At 40.5% G+C, this 21,401-nt stretch overlaps 1 protein-coding gene across 7 annotated transcripts in view; it reads right to left on the reverse strand.

The window, feature by feature from the left end:
- BEND5 (BEN domain containing 5) overlaps positions 1–21,401 on the reverse strand; it is a 923,615-nt gene that overhangs the window by 87,466 nt on the left and 814,748 nt on the right. For all 7 annotated transcript variants that reach the window (XM_027463542.3, XM_038182817.2, XM_038182813.2 and 4 more), the window contains one exon: positions 14,001–14,153. In XM_027463542.3, the coding sequence (XP_027319343.3) occupies positions 14,001–14,153 (153 nt within the window). The remainder of the gene's footprint in view (positions 1–14,000; positions 14,154–21,401) is intronic.

Consider the following 21,401-nt stretch of genomic DNA (forward strand, 5'->3'; position numbering starts at 1 on the left):
TAGCATTCAGAATGTTTTCAAGGCTCTCATGTTATAAAAAGGAAGCCTTTCCAGGTTAATTAGAGTAAGATGGAATTGGGTTTCTTATTAGCATTATATATAGAGCTTTCTAAATGTGACGTCGTCTTTGTGGTAACATAATATTTAGCTTTGTGGTAAAAAGTACACAGAATGTATTCTGCTATATACTTATCATATAATTTTCTTCAAATTGCATGTCAGGAAACTTGAGGATGCTCTGAATACCTGGACAGGGAGATAAAGCGCTCTTAAGAACTGATGGGGAAATTAATTGCTAATTTGTTCTATGGAATGAAATACTCAAGGAGGTTTGGAAGAGGGAAAGTTCTCTGAATACCTGCAAAGTTTTCAAAAGACTACCAAGACTCTGGAACTGAGGAAAGCTCTGTCTTCACTTAAGATCAGAAACAGAAAGGAAGATGATCATACTCTTGGAGGTACACACTGATTTCAATGGACTGTGCTTCATGTTCAAATGAATGTGGAACATTTAATGTACAAAAGCATCAGCTGGTGAATATGGGTGTACGAAGCATGTACGAAGCCAGCTCAAAGAAGAAGACAACGTGTCAGAACATGGCACTGCTCACCACAGGAAAAAAACTAGAGAAATGATAGAGAAGTGATTTAGGACAGACACTGGGCACAGAAATGCTCCCATAGTTAGGAAACTCAGGTACTGATTGACATAGAACATCTATGAAGATTATGGAATCTCATCAACTACGTTTAAGAACAAATTGGGCAAGTATCTGTCAGGTATCTGTCCATCTATCTTTGGGATACAGTTTGGACACGAGCTCCTTTTTATATCTGTATTTCCCATGATTTCAATCAGGCTCGAGAAAGGTTACTAGTTGAATTCCTCAGAGATTATTCTTGATATAAATCTTACATAATATTTTCATCACAGTCCTTGGCACAGTAAAGGAGGACCATGCCAACAAAATTTGCTGATGACACAATGTGGAATGAATCATCATTATGGAGGAGGCTCTGAGTATCATACAAAAAAAAGCAGTGGGATGACTTTGAGAACTGGAGTGATAGTACGCAGATGAAACTCAGCTGCACAAGTGCCAGGTCATGTACTCAGGGCCTAATAAAAAACAATCTCTGCTATAAGCTGAAACCTCATCAGCTGGAAATAGATGAAGAGAGATCTGATGTATTACTTCACTGAAGTGATTTTTGCTTTCTGGCAGAAAATAGCTCAGAAGTTGGATCTAGTTATTGGCAAAATTATACTTGACATATTTCAGAAGTGAAGCATAAGTAAATAATTCGAAGAAGGATTTTTAAATGGCCAAAAAAGAAAACAAAATTTAGATCTTTCCAGAGTTTGGAAGTAGCATTTTATAATGCTATTTTATGTTGTAATTTTATTTCCTTTTCTCTCTCCTTTTTTTTTTTTTTTTTTTTTTTTGTAAGATAAGTTCCAGTTTCACCTGTGCAAAGAAAAAAAAAAAAACACAAACCTTCAAATGGTGGCCACACCATTAATAAAATCATCTCATTAATAAAATCATCTGTTCATTTCTTTACCAGGTAGTGCTACACTTCCAGGGCTGGGGCTTCACTTAGATGCACAAATGTAGAGTCTGAATGTTAACTTTGTCCCCATATTGCAAACAAAACAAAATAACAACAAAAAGTCTGATGGCACAGATCAACTTGATATCTTCACTAAGAAGAAAGATCTCTGATTTGACTCAAGGAGGGTGAGGGAGAGAAAATATAATGTAAACCTTTCAAATATGAACACATGCAAGTTTGGAAACAGCAGCTTGGGCTTGGCTCTAGAATAAATGTTACAAGCCAGAACATGATTTTGTATTTCAGATGAAAAGAAGAAAATTCCAGATTCAAAACAATTCAAGTAGTGGCAAGGAAGGACTGCAGGTACTTGCTTGAGTTCAACCTTCTACTCACTGTCTCAACTCAAGAAAAATAGGATGGAAAAATAAACACACAGACAATTGATTGCTTACCAGAACTGATCTTGGCAACTGATAATGCTGAAACAAAGACTATGAAAACCCATGGCAAAGAAGGAGCGTTTTGCATTCACATTTATTTAATCAAACTCTACTCTGGGGAAAGGGGGGAAAGAACACGGGTCAGGTTGTCCACAAATGAGTCTGTTGTTCTCTCTGAATCTCTTGCTCTAAAACCCTTGCAAAGCTGAACTCAAGTCATCATTAAGCAAATGCACTGAGCAGGCACAGCAGGAGAACAGCTAAACAAATATTTATTTCTCCAAGGCTGAATTGCATGGGAGTGTCAACAGCAGCAGCAGCAAAAAGTACAAAATCGAGAAGGGGGTTGTGGAGGGTGGGATGGGGGTGGGCATGGGAGGGAAGCAGGGGGAAAAAAACATCAAAGATTTTGAAGTTCTTAATTAGAGATATTTGTATAAAATCAACAGTAATTCATTATTAAAACACACATATATATTAAAGCTGACAGAAGGACTCTGCTTCCCAGCTTGCGTGAGAAAATTCAATGAACAAATTATCTATCCTCAGGGTTAGGAGGTGCCAAGCAACAAGAATCCAGTGCTGAAAGAGTAAGATGAGGAAAGGTGAAGGATTCCCCCACTTTCTGCTGGGAAGAAACACATCAGAGAACTACACCTGGAACCTCACACTCACTTGGGAGCCTCAAGGTTTTCTGATCCTCTCTCTACATCTCAGGCATTTGTGGCAGATTTCCCAGGCATCCTTACCAGATTTCATCCCTCCTCCCCATGCTCTGCTGAACGCCTTCTGTATGACTGATTTTCCCATGGGGAATTACAAGGATCCTCCAGACAGCATAGAGAAATTCATAAACCAATTGGACCTTATTCAGGTATTTTAGTAAAGAGATGGGTGGGAAGAAAATATGAAAAAAAAATCAGTGTGCAAGTTCTTTTTGGAGTAGTCTCAAAGAAGAAGAAAAAAAATAATCTTGGTCCTTGGTCAGACCTTTCAATGTGCCAGAACCCCTGTCTCCAGGGCAGCCTTGTCTCTTGGCTGTTGAGGACACTTGACCATGCAGTGACTCTCCTTAGAGAATTGAGCCCCCTAGATCACAGGTTCAACAGCTCAGGCAGCTTCCATATGGCTGAGGGATACTCCTGGTTCCTTGGCACTGCTCCGCCGTCCTGCTAAAAGCTATGGAATGAATGCCCTGAGCAGTCCATATTCCAAGTAAGGGCAGGCAGTTTACTGATTGCTTCTGCTTGTCTGTATCAAAGTCAGAAGAGGGGCTCCAAATGCAAAAATGAAAATAGCACAGCTCTATATCTGACTGAACTTGCCCAAGACCTTCCTGATGGACTTGGATGCTGAGAGGTTTCTGCTTGGTGGGGGCTTGCAATGATGGGATCACCTCCTCAGTGTATATATATATATGTATATATATATGCATTCACAGTGCACTTGTCCTGCAACATCATGAGGAAGCCTCAGGTTACATAAGAGGAAAAATAAAAGGCAAAATCCAGTAAATCTGGTCCCACTCTTCTGTAAAAGATGAGATGCCCAAAAGGGCTGAAATATCAGTCAGGCTCAGTGTCCAGCTTGTGATGGATGGGAGCATCAGTTCTACCTTTCACTGATGGCAAGAGAAAAGGACATGGTACAAAAGCCATTGCACCCTTATACAAGAGTTATTGGGGAATGAATCTTTGTCTTCTGAAATTACCAAACACATTAGGAAGAAAAAGGATCAAGGGATAACCACAGAGCAAGTCAGGCCTTACCAGGCTCCCAGCATGGGAACCAGGCTATAGACTGCACATCATTTACAATCAATCTTTAGGTGTTTCTCTAACCCAGCAAGAAAGGAAACTACAAGGTACAGATAACTCAGAAATGAATTAGGGGAGAAATCATCAACCAGCCTGAAATCTGGTCACAGGCTATGACAGATTGAGAAAGATGAGTTTCTGATTTAACAAGGTCTAGGGGGTTCCTGTAATCCAACAGATACATTTTACCAGCTGTTCACATCTACTGCAAAACTATTGATTGCTTATGTGCCCATGGAAGGAAGTAGCAAACTGCATATGGTTTCAAAAACCTGAGCTCTAGTGTGCATGCAAATGTTTCCCACAAGATCATTTGTCTTTACAAACAGAGTATCTGCATACTCAGAATAAAGACATCTTTCCCATATGCCTGTGTAGATAGCTGAGGTAAGTCCAGGAACTGTTTTACAAAGGAATGTAGCATTTTCAATTGTACTCTCACAAAATCAGAGAATCTTGTTAGAAATCCTCCCTGGAGAAGAGCAGCGACATAAAAATGAAGAGGATTCATAATTATAGAATGGTTTCATATTACAACATATAATTAAAAATATGCTGGGTCACCTTATGCCATTTCCATTTGGGAAATAAGCTTTATTTCACATTTTAAATGATCCCTTCCTTAAATCAAAACAAACCAAAAAAATAAAAAACAAAAAAAACACCACCTGCCACACCTTTTGCTCATTCTGCAGGTGAGCAATAAGCACTTTAATGGGATAAACTGGGAATGTGCATACAAATTGCTTCATGTTCTTCACCCACCAGCACCAACAGTGGGCAAGTGTAATCAGGTTACAACTCAGTTACAACCTCATCACAGTTCTCTGCTGATTCTGCTCTCGCAGCTGAAGAGCGAGCTTTATTTCTGGAGGTCTGACCTCTCTGAGCCCTCAACTCACTGTCCCAGTGTAGCAAAAAAGTGATAATAAAAAAGTTAGTAGTTAGCGCTCTAGAAAAAAGGAAAGACACACTTGTCATCAGGGAAGAATAGATGTGCCATTGGGAAATTGACTGGAGCCCAGGCGACGTCAAATCTATCTCTATGAAGAGTTTTACGCTACCAGCTATAACTCACTCACTCCCATTTTCTAGAGTGCTTTATTGAAGTCTGCGGAAGTCAGAAAGAGAGCACAGAAATGCACCGTCTTTGCAATCTTTGCCACGGAAGGTTGTAAATTGTGATATTACAAATTGTGACTCTTCTGTTAGCCCCTCCACAGGGTGCAATAAGAGGGGTGCAACTGGCAGCTCACTTTCCCCGTATGGGCAGAACTAATTGCTGCCACGGTGTGCCCAGCAGTCACTGCTTTGACCCTGCCACTCTCCACAGCTGCTAGCTCATCACGCTATCTTACAAGCAAAACTTATCTCCTTACTTCTCTGGAAGCACTGAGGAAACTTCTCACTTCCAAAGCCAACTTAACTCTCTTCTCACACCCACCTCTCACCAGCTCCATTAACTCTCTTAATAGACTGGAAAGCATATGTGTTAGTGTTTTTTTTTGTGATAGACTATCAACTCCATGCCAACTGGGTCTGGAGACATGGAAATCATGGCATTCAGGAGGCTGCTTTCAGGCAGCCCTCTTCCAATTTATTTTACAAACAAGCTGCAGACAGCATCTGAAATGTAGATGGATTAAAAAAAAAAAAAAAAGAAAGAAAAGAAAATCCCAAAGGCAGATGGTAGCAGAAAGCTGATCTGAAGGAGGCAGCAGGTAAAGAGGAAGGATTCTGGGAACAGAGATGTGATGAAATGGCAACAGAGCTCAAAATGACTCCCTGACTCATCTCACCTTGCAGCTTTGCTGCATTTCTGATGCACAGGAGAGACACACATTCAATCTCAAAATCATTTGTGACTACTGAAATTTGGGTAGAGGAGGTTTTGAAAAGTTCAGGATTGTTTCAAATAGGGATCCCATTACTTAGAGATTTTTCAAATCCCTTAGGGACAGACAGATTGGGTTGATATTCTTGTGACAGGGTGCTCTTACTTCTTGCTGACAGCTCCAGAGTTAACAGCTTTTTGTTTCATAACTTCTGTGTCTGGTAGGAAGCACTGAGGTGGGCAGCAAACCTTGGGTTTAATAAGGGAATATTCTCTGGACTAAGGGAAAAAAAAAATACAGATTTCAATTTGCAGAAGTCTGAGACAGAGGAGATTTGACTAGTCCTAAGAATGTGAAAGAGAAAAGCCTGAAAATGAAACCTTAAAACCAAATATTCTCAAATCCTAAGACATTTCCACCAATTCTACTACCTGGCTCATTTTTCCTTCCTCCTCCTACTTGGTGGAAAGTAGACAGCAATCACCTTTTCCTTAAAGGCAGCATCACGCTGTAGGAATACCATGAAGACGACCTGCCTAGCACTGCACTGTCAGGTTTCAAAGTGAAGTTCTCCTCAGAGAAATAATAGTTTAAAAAGTACTTTGTCACCACACACACATCTGCTCCCTGAGGGGCTCCATTATTCCTTTAATGCGTAGTGAAGGAACACCACATCTTTTTCCCCCTCCCCATCCCTCCCAAGTGACTTTCAGTCATGCCTGCTTAAGTTTGCTGACAAAAACACATATTTGCATGGCCATTAAGAGAGGAGCTGGAAGGAGGGAGCTTTAGAAGCTCTCAGTTTATGCCTCAAAACCAAAACAACCAAATTAGCTTTTCTTTCAGAAACTCAGTGGTTAGAAAACTAACTGGGTTTCATGCTTCAGGGTTTTGGCAGTTCACTTGTGAGAACCACGATAGCTGCACTTTTATTCTCACCTCCCATTATCTGTGCTGGCTCCATACAGTGCTTTGCCATTTGGCTCCAGGACTGCTGGAGGTCTCCGCTGCCTGTCTCTGCACCCTGGACCAGTTACACTGGCAGCACCAGAGTGGGGATTTGGCCTTTCACATTCCCCAGAATTCATTCTCATGCACTGAAATGTACTCATAGCTCCCATCTCCCTGAGTGCTACAGCACTGAAGTTGTTTATTGAGTTTACTGCCTTCACCACAACAGCCAGCACAACCAAATCCAAATCAAAGCAGTGGGTCTTCTAAGAGAGCTTCTTAAACAATGCTCTGCAGCCAAGCTAAGCAGAGTGGCAGCAGCCTTACCTGAGGCTTTCACAAGGTCAGTCGAGCACACCCTTACAGAGCTTGGCAGCCCATTACCACCTACTCAGGAAAGGCAAGAGAAGGAGGCAGGTTTTACCCCATCCTTTAAGCAAGCCTAGGCTGGAGTTCCTCTTATCACCAGCATCTGCCAACCCAAACACATCCTCATATACACAGACTCGACATAGTCTTTCCAAAACATACTTCCTCAGGATCTCTCAGCTTCTTCTTCAGTGAGCCTGGTTCTCCCTCTCATCAGAAGTCACATAGCCACCTACCCAGACATTAACCTACACCCCAACCCATCAACCACAAAGCAGAGAATGTCTGGAGCCTATCTCCCTACAAATAGCCAGCCCAAGCTTTGACCAGTGATGTATAACATATAACAGAACTGGACATGATTCAGGGTAATGATCTGCTTTTCCTGTTATTTATTTATTCTTAAAAAAAAAAAAATGCAATCTCAGCTTCCCAGAGCACATCCTTCCTTGAAGATGCCAAAGCTGGCATTTCCTAACCTAAGCTCCACAGAATAATCACGCCGTTTAGAAAATAACTCGCATCTCTGGAGTTCTCAGTTTCCCTATTCATCAGTAGAAAATGAGACATTTCCTCAAAATATACAATAAAATAGCCTCTAGCAATAGCCTGCAATTCTTCTCTTTACAATAGTTTTATGAGCGTGTATGCAGTCTCCTGGGAGTGCTTTCATAATCATTTATACAAATGATAGAGACTTAGGACAATGAGAAGCAGAAAGGAAAATTCAACCATCACGCATGCGGTTGCTTTGAACAGTCTGCAGGAAAAGTGGTTTGTAGTAGGGCAAAGAGATGTTCTGCTCACTTGTGGATCCAGAACAGATTACAGCTCTCCATGAGGAGGTGCTGTGTACTGTACAACCAGTCCTCTTAGGCTCTCTCACTGCTCCAGAAACAGTTCTTTAAACCAGATTTCTATTCTACATATATTAACATATCATACACTTAAAGCGGTAATACCCAGAAAGAGATCCTGGGAAGGGGTGAGGCTCACAGTTCTTAACCTACTTTCTACCCCTCCTTCATGGCAACGTTTGTGCCAGCTCGGTGAAATTTTCACCACTCTACAAGAGAGATGACTTGCATTTGAATGTAAAGGAGCTCCTTTCATTTGTGCCACTCTGGAAGTCTGTCACCTACTCCCAGTTCCTTGACATTAGGTAAGAATAATGATGGCCTTTGAAAATATGCCATAAAATTGCTATGAGAAGTTGTTTCTTCTGTGCCTATTCAAAATTTCTACCTGTGTGGGGATGCAAAAGGGACGGTCAACTCATATGCACAAACAACACAGCAAGAAAGTAGTGACAGAAAATCCATTTACTGCACCCCCCCCCCCTTTCTTTAAAATACAAATTAATTCAACCCTCTGTGTTAAAAAAGGGGTGGATTGGCTCAGCACAATGTAACAGAGCAGTTTGGTTTAGTCATGACTCTCTTGTGAGACAAAAACCTATCCCAAAACCTATCATGCTCAGAAGCACAGGCTTTACGCTCTGTTCCTTGTGCCACCAGACACACTTCCTCTCTCCCTTTTCCCAATCTCCAAGAATAAATAAATAAATAAATAAAGAAAGAAAGAAATGGAGAAACTGTCCAAGAAGTGAAGCAGTGAGCAGAAATTCATCCCAGAGGGGCGATAAAGCAAATAATAGCTGTATTTGTCTTCCTGGGAATGCCCTGGTATAAGACAACAAAAAAGGAGGTAGGATCATTTTTTGTCCTCAAGTTTTAACAGATTTCGGAGTAGATCTGTTAAGCTTTTATGATGTTAATAAAGCTCACCTGAACACAACAACTTTTGCCTTTCTGAGACAATGATCTTTTCATCGAAAACATTAGAGAAGCATTTAGGAGATGGTGGTTGGACTGCGTCTGGATTTTACTTTGGGATGAATCTCAGGTCTGAGCAACGTTCTTACTGCTCACCTTTTTCTTCTCAGCCACATGCAACACAAGTTTGTACTTCTCTATTTCAGAAGAGATTATTGAGTTTTGCTCCTTGAATGTTCACTAGCTATTATTACTCCCTCTGGCACTTGTGCCAGCACTTGTTTCAGACATGGCCCCAAATACACTGGGATTAGTACAGGGATCAAAAGACTGAGAAGGAGATGTCTAGCCAGGGTAAGTGATAACAGCCAGTAGATAGGAGGAGGTTTGCTGGAAGAAACAGCTTCCATTAGAAAGCTTGGACAGATCAAGGCTGTGCTGTGGAAATAAGACTTAGATCATGTGAAACTCAGGAAAGCAATAGAAAATACAAATAGATTCAAATCTTTGAATTGATCGTTTCAATTTTAGATATCCAGGCTAAAAAAGTCTAAATGAACTTTAAAAAAAAAAATTAAAAAAAAATCAACATCAACAACAGAAAGTACTAGGCCAGGCCATTTCATGTTTGAGTCTTCTCATCTTGCCAAGACAATGACTCTCAAAGATCTGCCTTTCCCAAAGTGAAGCAGGCAGGTCCTTGCTCAGAAGCTTCACTACTGATTATGCAGCACAGCATAAACCATGGGGAAGGCTGTGTGAACTGCTGACAAAGGCATTAGATTGGCACTTGGGAGACCTGGGTTTCATTCTGTGATTTCCCCAAGCGAGTACCCTTTCCACCGTCTCTCCTTCTCTTTCCCAGCATGACTGAAAGCTCTGGGAGTTGCGGACTTCCTCAGAAGGTTAACTCAGTGCCCAGCATAATGGGATCCCAAGTCTCTACTAGGGTCTTTGGCTAACCACAGCACACAAAGGAGGACAGACACTATTTCATAGAAGCTGCTCTACTGGGAGGTTGAAAGCAAAAAAATTAAATGAGAACTCAAAGGTATCCCAAATACCACCAGTTCTGAGCCAAAAGGAATGACAACAACAACAAAACAAACAAAAGCAAAGCAAAATAAACCAACAAACCCCACGAGATTAAGCCAAGTACTTAAAAAGGCCAGTCTTTTTCATCTCACTGCAAAGAAAAGCAATCCTTACAAAATGATAAAGCTACCCACGAATGGCTGTGGTTGTTTCTTTTAAATGAACCAGAGAGAACAGATGGTCTCTTCTCATACTGTCACAAAGGTCGAAATTAGCCACTCCTAAGACTAGCAGGTTCTTGAAATGTTCAAGTGCTTGTGTCTGGTCGTTATGACTAATCCACTCTCCAGAACAAGAAAGGTCAAATGAAGAACACCCCTCCAAACACTGCACCAACTCCTAGCCATGGCTGATGTGTAATGCACTCAGACGTGGTGTCAACAGCTGCTCCCTAAAACCCAGTGAGTCAGCCTTTCAAAAGAGCTTGTCAGCTCTCACTGCTAGAGCTTTCATACTGATTCTATTTACTTCCCAGTGTGTAAAAATAGCCTTCCTAAACCTTGAAATCATGAAATGTTTTCCTTAAAGCATTTGTCCTCCCCACCCCCCCAGACAGCTTCCCAAGAATCTCTCACATATTTTGAGAGCAAAACTTCCTAGTTCTTCTTTTATTCCCTTTCCCCTTCACGTGCTGACAGCCAAGCCAAAGACAGGCCTCCATTTCTGAAGCCACGCAGAAATGAAGAATTTCTGTTCCCTTTCACAACTTTTACCTGCGAACCTCAGTCAGCCTTCCAGCATACTGTGAGGTTAAGTGTTCTGCTCAGCAGACAGGGTACAGAGACATTGGGTGACTTGCCTTTGGTCCTACAACACCGTGCAGGCACAAATCCCCTATACATCCCCTACTCTAATCACCTGCCTCCCTCGGATGCTGTCATTTAAATAAAAAGGCCTATTGGAAATGACAGGTGAAGAAAGCAGTCCAGGCATGAAATGCACTCTAAAGTATATTAATAGAAGGTTGCCAGACAAAACGGCACAAGGCATTTGATCGCATCATCCAGGCTTGTTGTTCATGCTCCTTTGCATCTGGCTGCGTGATTTCTGCCAGATTCTCGGCTGGAGGAGTAGGCTAGGATTTGCCTGCTTTCCCTAACCCGTGCCGGGCTCAGCTGCAATCATGCAGAGCACTGAAAGAAATCCCTTTGAGTCGGGATTCATTCCGAACATGTAAAACCCAGACAAATGACTGCTTCTCCAAAGTGAATCCCATTTCACAGCAAGTAGGTTATTAGTGTGGAACTCCATACAAGTAGCCTGCATTCAAAAGCCCTCTGCATTATTAATAGAAGATGAGCTTTTGACATCAAAGGAGAACCATTATGTATGCTAAACGGTGGCAAAAATTGTACCCGCACTTCAAACCTTTTCAGTTCTTTGTCCCTTGTAAATCAATCAAGGTTGACAGATGCTTTAAGGAGAGTAATCTTTTCAATGATACTGTCAATGGATAACATAATGGAACATTGTCTCTGTGCTGTGTGAAGACATGGAGCTAGTCAATTATGGACAACACTTCATGCAGCCGCCAGTTTTCACTTGAAGTGCTGCTGTTGAAGTATTATAATCCCAACAAATGGCCGCAGCAGCATACAATGTAAATGAGACCTCCTGAAGCTTTGGAAAATTAATTAGTAACAACAGTGGTCCATTCCCACACTTTCAAACACCAGCCTGGTAATGTTAACGATGCACTTCCCCCCTTCCCTTCAAGCAGTCAATAGGGCATATTTACATACACTATTTTTAATCTTCAACAATTTTCTTTCCCCCCTTTTAGAAAACGCAGGAAGCTCTGGATTCTTTTCCTCTCTTTCAAGCCACAAATTTCACCCCTGATATTTCTAACGAGTCACATAACCCACATGGCTGGAGCTGAAAACAAGGGAACAGAAACTTTCCCACTCAGACCCAGCAGTAACATTCACTCCTCTTGCTTCACAGACACGGGACACTTTGTGGCTGTCTCCTCCTCCAACACCTCCACACCCTCTACTGCCCTGAGAAGAATGGCTTGGATGGAGGGCAGGGGAAAAGTTTCTGGTCTCAAGAGATCATCAGAATGTAGGTTGAAAGCCCAGTGCACTGAGTACAAGCAGCACCTGGGTCAAACTATGATGCACTGGATGCCAACATGTATGCCTGACTGCTGGTTTCTACAGAAATGAGATTGAGAGTCTAAGGGAGAGATTGCTCTGTTTATTTAGCTATTGGCTTCTATTTCCTATGTCATTTTCTCAAAGATTTTCCCTTTGCCAACTGAGACTTGCACTTAGAGGAACACAATCTTCCACAGTAACAGAGAGAAGTCCTACACAGGAGTACAAAATTTGTAAATTCCTACAAACTGGAAGTATTCATAGCTATGATCTTTTAGCACCCCCTTAACAACTCTTCTTTTTTAAAACAAACAGGTGCAGATAAGAAACTTCATTACCGAGATCTTCACTGACAAAAACAGGCTCTCAAACCCTACCCCAGCTTCCCCACACTCCAAACATCTGGGAACAGCTGCATCTGCTTTTTCTTTTTGTTTAGTATCAATTCAGCCTTCTGTGCTCTGGACAGTTTTCTGAGAAGCCATTGCTGGCTCCAGAAAACTTCAAATTGCAGCAGTTCCCAGAATCCCCCCAAACAGACAATGGTTAACCAATCCTATGAGGTAATGGTACCAATCCTATGAGGTAACAGAGGAAGCAACAGCACCCCACCGGGAAATATCCAGCCAGCTGCCATTGTGGGTACATCCTGAGCAGAAAAAGGAAACATTCAGTCTATAAGAAACTTCCCTCCTTGGAACAGAAAATAGAAGAAATAAAGATATCTTCTGCCTAGCTTCAGAAGTGCCAGCAACCCATCCAAACTTTCTCCCACTCTTTCATAAAACAAACTACCATAGACTAGAGGAACAGAGGAGTCAGGAGTTGTGGTTCCTCTTCCTTTTTGCTGGAACAGATCTGTCAAGAAAACAGTGGCACAGCTCCATTTCAACACCCACTTTCTATTCTTAAGCTCCACAGTGCAATATGCACAAACACAAGACGAAAGATTTCTCTACTGCTTCTTGATGAGAAAGCTTCAGGCTAGCATTCCTGCCATGATGAAAATGGCCTTTTTTCCAATTATGCTGTGCAGACTTGTCTGCTTTTTAGTCTGGTGTCAGATTTTGTTTCTGTAGAGCTAAACACATGCAACACAGAAGGATTCCTGTCCTCCTCCATCTACCACTTCTGCCAGAGGCTGGTTGGGATGGCATTGCAGAGGAGGCAGACATCATGCCCAGCTGTAGGAGACCTGTGCTTATCTCTCTGTGCCAGCAAGATGAAGTATAAGCAATAAGGGGGTAGCAGGAATGGTAATAATGTATTGTGGGTAACAAAGGGGGTTAGAAACATGACAGACATAAGATCAGGACCCTAACAGTAAGTTCTTGCACTCTTTTCTGCTCAGTGCAGGATTCCAAAGTGATATTTAACGGTGCTTGTTCCCACTACATGGCTGTCAAATGTCATCCACTGCCTCATGTCTGAAAGTTCCTACTGCCTTGGCTGAGATGTATTTGTAAACGCTCCTTATCCTACTCAAAGCAAACCAGGGCACCAAACAACTCTTACTTAAAAGACTGTCCACTGAAGCAAACCTGGAGTGTGTAGATTGAAATAGAGCAAGGGAGAGCTATTTGGATGCAGCTGAGCTGGCAGCCGCATAGGTGTGTAACATGGGCCAGGAGTGGTGAACAAGCATTTGGAGGCAGACGGGAGGGTCATTTGATGTTATACCATTATTTAAAGTATATGAGTCAAAAGTTTACCAATGTATCATATAAAAACAATAAACCCAATCCAGTTGATCAAAAGCTAAAACATATTCTGATAAAAACTAAGTGCATTAATAAATCACAACTGAAGGTTATAATAAAGAAGATGAAAAACATGCTTCTGTTCATGTGTCTAATAACCATACACAAGATCAAAATTTATCACTTTAGGAGAAAGGTGAGTGTAAGAGGAAAGATGGTGTCTAATCATGACAAAAATTTTAAGTAGACCTCTATTGGTATTAAAATAAAATTCACATAATTCAATTAAGATAGAGATTTATCATTAAAAATAAATTAGACACACACACAAATGAATTAAGAGAAGCATTGCTTACATAAGAGAAATCTTCAGCATTTTGACAGAGTAGCTTGGGTAAAACAGCCTGTCGCTGAAATCTTTCCTCGTCTTCAAAGATGTTCCCATACATGAAGCCATTCATCATGGTGGAGTGGGCATGGATGTCAATATAGAACTCCAGGTTAATCTTCTGTTGAGGGGAAGAACAAAATAAAACAACACAGTGTGAGATAAATCATAACCGTGTTATGTAGGCAAAGCTTTCTGTAAATCCAGTACTGCCCTCCTCGAGTCTACCCATGGTGTCAGTGTCAGAGAGCCACGCCAAAGACATTGTTTTGATGCATCCAGCCATTCATGTCTTCTTGGGGTTGTGTGCAAGATGCAGCACAAGACCTTGACAAACATTCCTCTAGCTGTTCTCAGCAGGTTGGAACATTTACGCAGCACAGAACACTGTGCAGATAGGAGCCAAGGCGTTGTTGTCCTCTTTGCCACAGGGCTCCATGCCGTTGATAAAAGCATGTACCTTCCAGTTCCAGAGCATGACTGTTCAGGCATCTCTGAATGGCTCTGCATTACAATATGCAGATGTACCCTTTCGGCCAGCAAAGACAGGCTCAAAACTGTGTAAATAAGACTTTCTTCAGTATTTCCAATGCAGTTTATTTCAGTTTATAAAGAAAAATACCACAAATTTCTAATTCTACCTAATCCGCCTGGAAATTTGTCTTACTCTGCTTTGTAGTAATCCAACAGGAAAAAAATCCCCAAAGCAAGTGCCTTGAATACCTCTATCCTTGTAGCTTCCATGTGATTCTGTTTCCCGAACACTTGCAACTTCTGGTCCTGAACAGCCTGTGCTCTGTGACCAGAAAACAACAAACCTACCTCACTACCTGGCCACCCTGGCCAGTAAGAACTGCCACCAGAAAGTAGATCCCAATCTACTGGGTGGGACGGAGGAGCAGAGCTCTGTTAAAAGGACAGGGGATTATGATATTTAACTAGACAGCCCTGTACCTCTCAGTGGCAAATAATATACCCCTTGCCAGTAAAATGCAATATGCAACTCCCCAGCTGTACCTGGTCTGCACCCAAAGCTTGCTCAGGCTACTGGAGAATACTGAGCAATAAGGCAGTCTAATGTATTAAAAAAGCAGTTTGTATGAGAGCAGCATCAGCTCTTCTAGAGAGTCTCTAACAGGGGGAGAACATCATTTGGTATGTGATACTAATATGATACAGATTTACTTTCCCTTGGCAGAAAAGCAATGTACAATACACAGTGAATGTTCAGTTTAATTAAACAGCCTAGAGAGAGTAATACTGTATCTTATTAAGCCTCTCCTATGTTAAGATGCTAGCTAATGTAATATCAATATCTGACCATGCTTCACAGGAAAAGGAACATTTGATTGTATTTGACTCTAAAACAATAAATTGTCTGCTACTGCAAAAACATTTTGCTGTGCTATAGAGGACCAACAGTGCAATAAAGTATGCATCTGCTATTTAGAGAAAGCTTAGCATCAACAAGATAAAACATCACATATGATTTTCCTTCCTCTCCAAGCACACACAAATTAAAACCAAGATCGAATAATACTTTTTTCCATAAAATAATTTCTCATCAGAAACAGAATTTGTTGAGATAGATGTACACCTCTTTATCACCATAAAACATAACACATTGTAAAGTCTTAAAACAGTGATTTGATATTGAAGTGAGGAGATAACCTAGTTGCAATGGATATTTCTAAAGCATGAATGTCCTTCACACAGAAGTCAGTGACCTAAGGTATGTTTATTTTAGAACTACATAAAGTTCTTTATAGCAACGTATTTACTGATATAAAGTAATTGAGAAACATAGCAAGACATACAACAATAGACTAGCATAATTTGTGAGTTAAACAAAACTGAAGGGAACGGCTTATACTGTATGATCCGTGCTGAGGTGTTGTACTATACATGTACTTCTCAGAAGTTCTCAAGTTATTTCCAAAGAGTCTACAAACAAGCACACAGAAGCACAGTTTAGTAAAATAATTTACCAGCAAAAAATTCACCTGTAGAATGTGTGTGAGCTGAGCCTCAACTTAGTTTTCATTTGACCAAGCCATCCAGTCTGATACTAGAGATTATTTTCTAAACTTTCCAAGCATTCTTGCTAAAAATTTGCTGATAAAATTGTCCTTGAGAATTTTAGACAGTCTCTTAGGGTGCTGAAGTTTCTTTGAAAGTCTTTCTTTATCATCCAGAATATTTGCAGATATAAATTGATTCTTTGAAGAAAAGCAAACCATGACATTTAAGAGAGAACTCATCACCTAGGTAAGTCATTAAAACCATTTACCCAATCATTCCCAACATATTTCAAAAGTAATTTTCTATGTCAGCCAACAATATCTATATAAACTTTATTTTATTTTTTTTTTTTGCCTGCTGGTCCTTGCTCCTTAACCTGCTACGGAACATATAAAATCTCAATTTCACATATTCCTGCCCACTAAATATAGTGCCAATTTGCAATTGTCCATCCTATTCAGTAAGTTGTTAAACACCACTAGAGTAATTGCCAGTTAAATGTACTACTCCCAGACACTGCTGTATGTGAGCAGATCAGTATTTCAGTGTTTCACATTTCTTTTCTTCTGATCACATTCATTATTTTATCAAAAGGAAACATCTTGAGCATTCTCCGTTACAGAACAGAATAACTCGGTGCATTGTTAATATAACACATGAGTTCCTAATGGAAAAATTCTCTTTATTCACAGACACAAAAATATTCTGACCTTAAAATGGACAATAACAGCCCAGTCACTTGGATGTTAACTCAAAGTTCTCCAACGCATGCCACTGAGTAGCAGGTGATTTGTTTGCAAACGTGTTTCACAAAAGAACGAAAATATTCTCCTAAACGATTATGGTATTTCTTCCCTCTCTTTAGAGACATGCATATTCATAAGTACTTTACATGTAGAAGCTTTCACCCACTGCTACATCAGAAATTTAAGTACAGGAATAAAGTTTCACATTTCAGTTGAGGTTTTCTGGAAGGTTTTTACGTAATTACTGATCTCCTGTAATTTAGGCAGGATCACAGAATTAGCATTTTATTAAATATATAATGTCACCTACTGGTGGGAATTTCCAAAAAATCAGCAGAGAGCTGACCTGAAATTGTTTCTCTTGGAGATAGGGAGAATTTTAATTGGAAATGAAGTTAATAAATTTATGTGTGCATTTACATATGTGCACGTGAACACACTTAAAACATAAACTAATTCTATCTGCTGCTAAACCACAAGGGCATCTGATGGTATCTACACAGCAGAACCCACCCTGGTTATGGCTTCTAAAGCAGTAGCATCTACAAGTAAGAATGGGAATAAATTTAGATGTGGCTCAAAGTCTCAGTCACATTTGCTTCAGCTTTTAAGCAGAAAATAATGAATAACCAGGCTCAAACATTTCTGGCTGCCATAGCTGCCTTCTGAGAGACTTACAAGTTACATCCTACAATATTATATTAAACTCATCATTTTCTGCTTTAGAGGTGGAATGCAAAATGATTCAGATGCCTTATAAAAATCATCATGCAATTTAATTCCCTCAACTGTCTTTTCTTTGTGCTTACAAGCAGCAGCAGAGAATTTCTCTCATGCTCTCTTTTTTAAGTAAAGCTGTAATTACCTGGATGACCCAGCTTACAGAGTTGGAGAAAACAAAGGCAGACTTGCTCTTTCTTTTCTCTGTGTCAAAACAGAAAACACTCACTAGACTGACAATCATTGAACCCCACTTCCTAGAAAACAACAGTTAACATTCTCTCTCTTGAAAAGAATGGTCTTTGCCTCTTCTTGCTTCTTACCACATAAAAAGAGAGTAAATAAATAAGTGAAAGAATTTCTGCTCTAAAGTTTATTTGAATCCCTGCCTTCGTGGCACACAATTTTCACTGTTCTCCTGGGTCAGAATAAAGTTTCTGACAGTTTGAGAAATATACATTAAAATTAGGGAGGGGAAAAATGAAAGAAACCATGGTAAAGAATGAAAGCTCATATTTATTGTTAAGACATGACACAGGCAAAATAGCACAGAAACAGGTGCATGTTGCCATGTGAAGTGTTTTGAGAAAACATTCTCAACTTGTCTGCAGTTTTATTTTATTAGCTGAATGCTTTTGGAAGGTCAGTACTTAAAGAGCAAAAGAAAAGAATGATGTTAACAGCTAGTGCCAATATAACCAAACTTAGATTTTGAACAGTGCAATTATGATTCTTAAGGAAATTGACATTAAAAAAAAAAATCAATAAAAGCTGTAATAAAAGGATAACTGTGCATCAACCCCAGAACATGGGCCACTAGAGAGGCAAGTGATGCAGGAAAAAGCCAGCTCTGTCCACCAGCTGTCACTTCAATATGGATTTTATTAATTCTTGGGAATAGCAATTGGTTTAGAAAGACAGTCCAAAAGACTTCTTCAGGCCAATATATCATATGGGGGATGGGATAAACTCTTTGCAATGTTTTATACGGTTGTTAAAACCATGGCTTGTCATTAGTTGTAGTGAACGTAACAGCCTCCAGGCAGACTTTCCAGCCTTACTGCTCAGCCACTGAAGCAAATGGACATACAACAGTTGGCACCACATCAGGAGTTTGCCCTTTTTAGTTTGGAAAAGATTCAGAAATTCCCAGAAAGACTATCTCTTTGAAGCTTCCTCAGGTCCAGAATCTCTCAAAAGAAAATTACACAAAGGTTTCAGATATATCCATCTTCATGTACATACCATGCCACATGCTCATATTTTGGCAATTCCTGCAGGTGACACCAGAAAACACAAGTCCAACATGCTAATAAGCAAAATCAAGAAAAACTGAGCATTCAGCATCAAATGTTCAGCAGTCCATATTCAGCTAGAAACCATCAGTCCTGACCCTCTCAGCTCCAGGAAACTCTGTCCAGTGCCTTGGATCACTCTTGAGGGATGCACAACACTCATCTATTGTTGACTACACAAGGAAACATGAGGTAGAGTTTAGGCTGTCTTGCTGTGTCATACATTCAAACCTCCCCTGAAATATCCAAATTTGGATGCCTGGCAAGGTGAATTTTAGCCAAATCACTTTTCTAACATCTACCTTCTCCCCCTATTTTTCCCATAAATCTGAAAGAGACAGCATAAACCCTTAAAAAATATTTCCAATATTTTCCTCTGCCATTCTATAAACTCCAGGGGATCAGCAAGTTGGGCCCACAGTGTCTTCTCCAATTTTGCAGATGATGTAAGCCATGTCGTATTAGAGGCAGTATTTCAGAGATATGCCACTCTCCTTTGTAACCATAGGGACAACCTCATCTTTCTCCTTCCATTCATCATCTCATGGTGATCCATTCACCTTTGTGCAACACCATGGCAACCAAAGCAATTATTTGCATAAGATAATAAAAGTAGAAAAGTGGTTTACTATTTTTTAAAAAATTCTAAAGGTTAAAAACATTTTAAAACAATATTTCCTCTTCTTGCTTCCAGTGAAGAGGAAAATGCCAGTTTAAATACACTCTTATTCTCACTGATACCATGCAGAGCAGTCAATTTCTCCTTATTCTTATACAAACCCTTGTGCAATCTGAGAATGTCTAAGTGTTCCTGCAAATGCAGATTGTAAACACTGATGCCCTTCTAATTTTGCATGACCTTCTAACGGTTCTTCATGACACTTCACACTTTTTTTTTCCAAATTATTTTAGTGATGTTCTGAGAGATGGTTTTTGGATTCAACCACTCCAGTCCAGTTGCCATTTAGAAGTCATTTGAATGGCTTACCCATCTGATTACATGCCAATTTCTCAATCTGAATGATATTTCTTATTAATAGGCATAAACTGACATGAATCATTAGTGACTCAAAGAGGATGGAGAAGAAACTTCTGTTGGTTCCATGGATTCATACAGCAAAAGGATGGCATGTCCATCAATGCTATCATGCCTCTTAAAAAGCAAGGGATACTTTTATCCACAGAAGAACCCCCTTCAGTGATCTTGAACCCTGCTCTGCTGTGCCCGTCAGTAGGCCTGAAAGGAGCTAAATGTGTAGTTTTGGCCCTGGAGTGGGAGATCAGCAACATGCATATTCTGACCCTGGTTCTTTCTCTATCTGCTTGCTTCTCTCACCTGCCAGTGCAGATAACAACACCTCCTGAGGATTAGCTGACGTTTGTAAAGCGCTTTGAAGATATAAAGCATCACTGTGCGTACAAGTTAAGTGTTAATTCATCTGCCAGGCTGATTCACTCTTTGACCTCTCTGCAGAGACTTTCAGTTAGTGTCAGCTCTGGCAGTTTTTGCAATTCAGGCACCTGTCCACCAGCTACTGGACTGAAGCCAGAAATTCACACAGGACGCGGAAGAGCCGTCAGATGGCGGTAACATTTGGTCATGACAGGCCTGAATTGGATTTGAAAGGGTGACCTGGAGGTGAAAGGCTCTATCAAGAAGTCACTTCTGTTCAAATGCATATTAAATTAGAAAGGGGCCAAAGGGACAATTTTAAGACCCAGATCAAGTTTAGACAAGACTTTTGGGTCAACTGCATGGAAAATTCTTGTAAAACTTTTACCCTCAATGAATAGGAATCAAGAAATACATTCTTTCTGGATTTTGGGACTGACCCCAAGCCAAAACAAGAAGGGTAACTCTGAACAAGGAGAGTCATTGTTCTGTCACATCCTCTCTCTTTCCTTTATACAGGAACAAACACAACGCACAGACACTCAGAGAGATGGGATTTGACCTCAGCAAGCCCAGAAGATTTTAGTTGCCTGGATAATAAGAATAAAGCACGGGAATTGTACTGGGTCTCAGCCCATTATCTCACACTAAATTTTGATGATCTCACTTGGCCCTGTCTATCTCAGACCTCACTTTCACATCCCTGCTCTGCACATGTTGACATGCAAGCCCTGTGAGATCTGGATCCACCACCATATGCTCTGCTGAACAAGCTCTGGAAATCCTGCCTTGCTCACTTGTCTGCAACAGCATTGGCTTTACAGAAAGACAGCTTTTCAGAAAAAAAAGGAATTATGGAAAAATAACCAACAAGTTTTTGGGAGAGGGGAAGAACCGTACTTTTTTTTTTTTTTTTAAAGCAACAAAAAGAGAAAAGCTGAAGCAGCATTGTAATTCTGGCAATTAATGGCAAGGAAATTGGGTGACAAAACAGAAATATCTAAGTGACCATGTTGTCACTGGGTGATTCAGTTTCACTCTTGTCTGGTTCTGCAAGTTTTCTCTGCTGAAATGCTCCCAGTAGCTGTATCAGGGAATTTAGCACTCCTTGGTACTGTTCCTTAGACACTCACTTGCTGTGTAACCATAGGCAAGTCATTTAATGTCTCCAGGCTTCATTAATTGCTGTTTAT

This window comes from Anas platyrhynchos, chromosome 8 (assembly GCF_047663525.1).
Source record: "Anas platyrhynchos isolate ZD024472 breed Pekin duck chromosome 8, IASCAAS_PekinDuck_T2T, whole genome shotgun sequence".
NCBI classification, from domain to species: Eukaryota; Metazoa; Chordata; class Aves; order Anseriformes; family Anatidae; genus Anas; species Anas platyrhynchos.